The sequence below is a fragment of the Elaeis guineensis genome, chromosome 3 (genome assembly GCF_000442705.2).
Source record: "Elaeis guineensis isolate ETL-2024a chromosome 3, EG11, whole genome shotgun sequence".
NCBI classification, from domain to species: Eukaryota; Viridiplantae; Streptophyta; class Magnoliopsida; order Arecales; family Arecaceae; genus Elaeis; species Elaeis guineensis.
Genome location: NC_025995.2, coordinates 107648267 through 107655376, shown reverse-complemented (window position 1 = coordinate 107655376; position 7110 = coordinate 107648267). Strand labels below are relative to the sequence as shown.

General features: G+C 41.5%; 1 protein-coding gene across 1 annotated transcript; it reads left to right on the top strand.

The window, feature by feature from the left end:
• The first annotated feature begins 540 nt into the window (after window positions 1–540).
• Window positions 541–6653, top strand: LOC105041093 (uncharacterized). Its single transcript, XM_010917895.4, has 5 exons — window positions 541–1558; window positions 2711–2769; window positions 2901–3029; window positions 4940–5075; window positions 5981–6653. Exons 1-5 carry the CDS (start codon window positions 848–850, stop codon window positions 6308–6310), a joined length of 1365 nt encoding a protein of 454 aa, XP_010916197.1. The 5' UTR covers window positions 541–847; the 3' UTR covers window positions 6311–6653.
• Window positions 6654–7110: the final 457 nt, after the last annotated feature.

The following is a 7110-nucleotide window of genomic DNA, read 5'->3' as shown; positions in this document are numbered from 1 at the left end:
AATTTCGATGGTAGCATCAAAGTGACAAGGATGTTGCTAGTTTTGTCATCCGAGGATCGGATGTTAGATTACTGGCGGTCGGAGCTCACATCTATTTGAGCCTTTTGCTCTGGAAGCTGAGTTTTGTGTTGTTTGAGTTGGTATCATCTGTATCCTACAGGAGCTACGAACAGAGAAGATCATTATTAAGAAAAACTCTGCCACTGTAATACGTTGGATTTAGAATGATATGATATAGTTGGAGGCCCATTTGCCCCTTCATGACAACTGGATTTATCTGTGACTTCATCGTGATGTTTGGTCAATATATCTCTTGAGAGGTAAATAATATCGCTCGTTGAATCACCTCTTATATAACTAATCACCTCTTATATAACTAAGTATACTGACGACTGGATTAAATATCAGGATCAGATTTGTCCATAAATCTTACGGGTTGCACCGCCTGTAATTGAAAAAAAAAGAAAGAAAATGCCGTCCCTTCTATATCACGCCATATGCAAATGTACGTAGGCACACACGGCTATCCTCACCCGTCCTAATCCATCGTCAAGGCAATGTAGGGTCCGCGGGGAGCGGCATTCGGAAGTTTCCCTTCTCCCTGTCCGTCTCCTTCACGTTCTGTTGCCAACTTTCTTTTCTTCATTCCAGAAGCGAACCTTCCAAACCCTTCCTCCTCTCCTTCTTTGACCCTATACCTGTAGACGTCCGGGTCATCAGAAACTTATCCCACCATATCTTCCTCTCTTCTATCATGTGATAGAAAGCCGTTTTTTAAACGGTTAAACCCCAAACCCAGGTCCCCATCCTCTGACAAAACCTCCTTCAGCGAACGCCGCCATCGACCATGTCGGCGGTATTTTCCTGCGGTCTCGAGTGCGTGGTGTGCGTGGGCTGCGCCCGCTGGGCCTGGCGGCGGTGCACCCACGCCGGCGCCCGCGACAGCGCCGCCTGGCCCCCCGCCTCCCCCGCCGACTTCGCTTCGGTCCCCCGCGCCTGCCGCGCCGTCCTCGCCTCCTACGAGCCCGACCTCGCACGGCCTCGCTGGGCCCCCTCCCGCCCCGGCGGCTACCGCATGGACCCCGCCGCCGTCGCCAAGCGCACCTCCCACCCCGACACCGCCGGCCGCTGCCCCCCCTACATGATCTACCTCGACCACGCCGCCCGTGAGATCGTCCTCGCCGTTCGCGGCCTCAGCCTCGTCCGTGACGCCGACTACCGCCTCCTCCTCGACGGCCGCCCAGGCTCGCAGCCCTTCGACGGCGGCTACGTCCACCGTGGCCTCCTACAAGCCGCCGTCTGGCTGCTCAACCGCGAGGCCGACACCCTCTGTCGGCTCCTCCGGGAGAACGGGCCGGATTATAGCCTCGTGCTCGTCGGGCACTCGCTCGGGGCCGGGGTGGCGGCGCTCATGGCGGTGGTTGTGGTGAACCACCTCGACCGGTTCGGGGGTATCCCTAGGAGTCGGATCAGGTGCTATGCCATCGCGCCCGCCAGGTGTATGTCGTTGAATCTCGCAGTCAAGTACGCGGATGTTATCCACTCCGTAGTGTTGCAGGCAAGTAAAGGATATCTTCTCTTGCCTCTTTTTTGGGTTTTCCACCTTCTTGCGAGCACTTTAGAGTTTATTAATTAATTAAGTTGTTGTTATTTAGTGTTTATCAGGAAAGATTTAACTTTGGAAGGGAGAAGTGTTTACAAAATTTGAACCAGGTGATCAAATAATGAAGGTAGAAATGGATCAAATGGATGGTTTTTTTTGCTGATTTGGAGCTTTTATATTGTTGATTCGATGGCCAGTTAGGCATGCAGAGAAAGTATAGTGGAGAAGGATTTCTTATGATTACAAGGATTTCTAACATTACAGATGAATTTACAAGGTTGTTTAGACTTTGAGTTCGAGTTAGCAACGAAACTAAAGTAGCTTTGAACTGAATTTAGAAGGAAACGGGAAAAGAAATATTTTGGTATGGAATTTAATAATCTGGGTTTTGAGGTGGATTCTGGGAAATGCGTAAGCAGGGAAAATTGGTTATTGAAGTGAAATGTATAATAAAAATAATGATAAGCATGTAAATTATGAATACCGGGAGCCTTCATCTCCAGAGGGCCCAGGAGTCATCATGTAGGTTTAAAAGAGTCAGTGCCTTCAGCATGAAGTCACTACATGGGAAAGGAAAGTAAACTAAATTCATAATATAAATATTGGTTATCACTGTCACCTTCATTACATGTACAGTAGATGTTTCAAAATGCAGTCTAATTTCAACTTTAATAGGCTTCACAAGGTCTCTAAATTGTTCCGACATTTGTCATTTCAAGTTGTTCTGTGGCATGATGGATCAAGATATCTTCAAGATCAGCAATGATTGCTTCCATAGATGTGAAGTTCATGCGGATGAAACAAGGGGCAATCATTTTATGCATCTTTTCTCCACTACTGACTTGAATGTAGAAATGGGGCTGATCTATAGACACAGCCACAACTTGTTTCATGTTGGTCCTTAGCAGTAAGTTGATGACCAACTTTTCCAGGACAGTCCTCAATATTACCTAAGTGTTACATAAATATCATGGTTAAAGTCTTAGTGTTTTCATCCGATAACATTTACTATCCATTCTTCATTTTTCTCACTATTCTTATAATATGTTAACATGTCAATGTATCCTACAAGTGATTGGTATTGACACCTTAATTCTGGCATTCTAGGATGATTTTTTGCCAAGAACACCAACACCCTTGGAACATATTTTTGGATCTATTTTCTGGTAAGTCATTGAATCTCTGTATTCGTCCAGACCCTATGCAAGCTTTTTCTATCACTTTCCTCTGCTTCCATCTTTTTTCTATATATCTGAGGCAATATGAAAATCAACTTATTCCTTATTGCTTTGGACAGCTTGCCATGTTTATTATTTTTCGTCTGCATGAGAGATACATTTGTATCAGAAGATAAAAAGCTTAAAGATCCAACGAGGCTTTATGCACCCGGTCGAATGTATCACATTGTCGAGAGAAAATTTTGCAGGTACTAAGTATTGACATTGTTGACTAGTTTTCTGGTCAACTGGCTTCTGTGTTTTAATGACTGCAAATATCTCAATCACCAATAGAGCGCATAAATTGCAATTTATGCATATTCTCCTCTTATGTGTGCCGTTATATTGGATGGCATCTTTCAATTTTAAAATAATGTTAACTTGTTGAATGTCTACGTTGAAAAACAAAAATCTTGTCAATACATACTAAATGGAGCTGTAATTTGTATTTATAGCAAGCAGGGCCCTGCAGGGGGTTGGGGGGTGGGTGGGGGCCGCATTGAGTATCTTAAACTGCTTAAAATATATGCATTGCTTGTTTAAAAATCATGTAGACCACTCTTCATTTCACAAGTAAATTTAAAGATTAAATGTTTCTCTTTTTCTTGTATCTTGGGCTTTCTTATATTTCATCCTTCAGAGCTTCCGCTTATCCCTTTTCACCATTTCTGTTCAGGCCTTCCTTGGTTCTCAAGTAAGATGCTTATAGCAAATGAAGTTTCCTTCTACTGTATACATACATGATTTACGGGAATTCTAGAACTTGAAGTCCAAAGAGTTTGAGTTCCAGTAGAAAACCGGTTAGAGAACAAGGGGTCAAGTTTTTATCCAAAAGGACTGATAAGCATGATTGATCCCATGTAAATTTTTTTTTCTCAATTCAAGTAAGAGCTTCCATGACATTCTGTTAATCTCTTTAACATGTGGTAAAAGAGATGTCATTGGCTCATTGATCCAGAATTTACGGTGTTGTGGTGTTATTTTCCAGAATTGCATTGATCTGGCATTTAGTCCATGAATGCTTATTGCGATTCTACTCAGAGAGAGAGAGAGAGAGAGAGAGAGAGAGAGAGAGAGCTGTGGTAAATTTAGGCCCTGACAAATTATCTGTGCATAACATTCCTACAAGGGAGATAATGGAAAATGATTGTTTGAGGGGAGAGAGAAGGGACTGGGGAAAAGATGGAAGGAGGCTGTGAACCCATATTTCTTTAACTAAGGAATAAGTAGAATCACCTTTTTTATTCAAATTCATTTTCCTAATTTTTGGGATTTTTTGTGTGTATAACCTCCCTAATCCCTTCAAACTCTGCTCCTGCATGGCAGCTGGTACTTGACTCCCTCCTATGTAGGGAGGTTATGCATGGATAATCTGTCCATGCATCCAAACAAGGCCTTAAAGTGAGAAGACAAAAACTGTGCTGATATAACATCTATATGGGGCAGAAACCGGATAATGGTAGTTTGAGCTGAATTGAGTGCTGATCTTCTGATCACTATTGGATTCATCTGATATATATATATATATATACACACACACAAACACAAGAACATACTACTTTGATCTGTGAAAGGACATCTGATTGGATGTTGATAAAAAGTTTGTGGGCTTCTGATCGCTATTCTGAGATTCACTGCAGGAGCAGATTCAGATTTAGATGTTTAGAAGTCTATGATATACTTTTTCCCCCATTTTACAAAAGGTTAATTGGATATACTCTGGTGAAGCATCTCTTGGAATTGACTTCTGTCATCAAATCTGCTGCTGAAAATTCATATTATCCTATTACAATCACCAAAATTTGAGATTATGCAGCTTTCTTAAACCTTTGTCAGTTTTTGATGTGTAGTTCTTTCTGCATGTTCCTCAAACCCTCGACATGATGCTTCTGATTTTGTGTGATAGTGCAGAAATAAAAAGACGGTTTCATCAGGCAATCATTTGTCTGAGACAAAAGAACAAACTATAAAAGGAATTCTGACTCATAAATCATGGCATTGCTTGGTTCTGTTATATAATTACCAGCCTTGTGTTATAAATTTGCTATAGCACGTGAAAGTTTCCATCTTAGATTTGTAAATACTTTTGTCTAATGGACGGGCTTTGATGTTCATGTAGATGTGGAAGATTCCCTCCTGAGGTGAGAACTGCTATTCCAGTTGAAGGAAGATTCGAGCATATTGTCCTGTCATGCAATGCAATATTTGATCACGGGATTATTTGGATAGAGCGAGAAGCAGAGAAGGCATTAGAAGTAAGATAACGTCTATCTTTTATTGCTTTGTAACTTAGGTGGGAACCAACTTTTGTCATAATTATAGAATAGTTATGGTATTTTTCATGTCAATTCTTGTAGTATAACTTGAAAGCATTTATCACATATAGAAGTGCTTCTCAGGCATCATGATAAAAATCAACCCTAGGAACGGATCACCTGTAAGTAAATCAGCAGATTCTTTCACTCATAGGCAAGGATGGCTGAACCGGCCAGTTCAGGGCGTACAGAACCAGACGAGATAGGGATGGTTCAGCTTGTATTTTCAAAATGGCTGGCCGGTTCCCTTCATAACCAACAACCACACCGCCCACTCCCCCCCACCCCTGCTGTTATGCTTGCAACAGATATGGTTGTTGGGTCATTTAACCATTTGTGAAATATTCTGATGCTCTTCAACTGATCAAAATTTGAAAACGGTCTGTACCTCAGTGAGATCTCATAGCAATATACAACTCCAGTAGTCTGTCTTGAGGTGCTGGAAGTTGGAACTACCATAGACTGGAGCACCTGCAGGCCATTAACTAACTGGAAATACCTTAAAAGGCAAAGATGAACTTCCAATTAGCATCGCATAGAAAAAGCATTAAAGACCTGTCAATGAATTGTTACCATACAGAAATGAAGCCACTAATTACATTTCTGTTATTTTTAGAGAGTCTGGCATGCTTTGCATCTTCAATACCCTATATATCATGAATATTCTGAGCAATGCCATAATGATGACTCAAAATAAAATCCCATCTTCTAAGTACAGGTTGAAAGAAATAGCACTAGTCTTCCCAAATTATACTTAGTTATCTGTAAATTTGACAATAACTTTTTTACCTGAGAATGAAAATATAAGCGGCAGATCAATTATCAATTTTTTTGGATTCTCTCAGATCATGAAGGAAAGAGCTGAGGAAACTACCCCTCCAACACAGCAAAGGATGGAGAGACAATCTCTTGAGATGGAACACAAGGATGCACTGGAAAGAGCAATGGGCTTGAAACTGCTGCATGATGTGGCTCCAGCTGAAGAACCCTGTCTTGACATGGGCCCTTCAACCAGTGATGAAGGAACTTCGACCAGTGAGTCAGGATCTAGTGGGAGAACTAATTGGGATGAGCTGGTGGAGCAGCTCTTAGATGACAATGAATCTGGGGATCCTGTCTTGAAAGAAGACCCTAGTTTTAGTTATAGCAAGTCAGATCCTTTACTAGAAAGATGACTTCGAAATGTTTCTTATCAGGTAAAACGGAGTTCTGCATTTCGTTATTCTTTTCCCAGACATAGAATAATGCTGGTCCAACAAAGTTAGTGAGGCAGTGATACCTTAGCTGGAGGTCCAACGGTAGGCATATAAGCTCATGTGATATCTGTTCTTTGGCATGCAAGTCATCCTAACCTTTTGTGTGAGTAATTTTTTTGCCTTTTATTGTATATATTTCTCATTCCATTGAGCTAATGAATGACATTCAGTTTTTCTGTACTGTGGAATTGTAAATAAAAATTATGCACTAGATCTGTACTATATTGATTCAAAAGAAGTTTCTGTTAGCAATTTCCTGTCACATCCTAAAGAGCCACCCAGATTGGGAGCTTGTTGAGGCCGTGTTTGCGAAAGCTGATTACGTGTTGATGAGTTGCTACGTGGACCTGAAGTCACATCCGTGATCCTTCATTGGATGTGGCTCTTTTAAGTTAGTGCTTTATAAAATCCCAGCCTGGGCGCTCTCAGGTTCTGGCCACGAATTTGGAAAGCACAACAGTCTCCTGAGGATGTGGCTCGGGAGTCCAGCAAGCAATCTCTAAACAGCATTCTTTGGGCCGGCCGAAACTTTGATTTCACGATATCACAGAATTTTTGGAAAAATTCCTGGATTATTTACTTATTTTCTTTAATAAAACAAGTATCTTAATCTATGGTCATCCAAGAAATCTATTAAATAATGGAAGTGTTATTAGTTTTTAAACAACTATGAACTCTCATAGATGGTAACCTAATGTTTGTATTCGTTTTCTGCGTCC

Bases quoted from the DNA above. Each gene is read 5' to 3' on its own strand.
- LOC105041093 (XM_010917895.4), top strand. From the start codon at position 848: ATGTCGGCGGTATTTTCCTGCGGTCTCGAGTGCGTGGTGTGCGTGGGC. The intron at 1,559-2,710 runs GCAAGTAAAGGA...CTGGCATTCTAG, and splicing joins TCCACTCCGTAGTGTTGCAG to GATGATTTTTTGCCAAGAAC. The intron at 2,770-2,900 runs GTAAGTCATTGA...TGCTTTGGACAG, and splicing joins ATTTTTGGATCTATTTTCTG to CTTGCCATGTTTATTATTTT.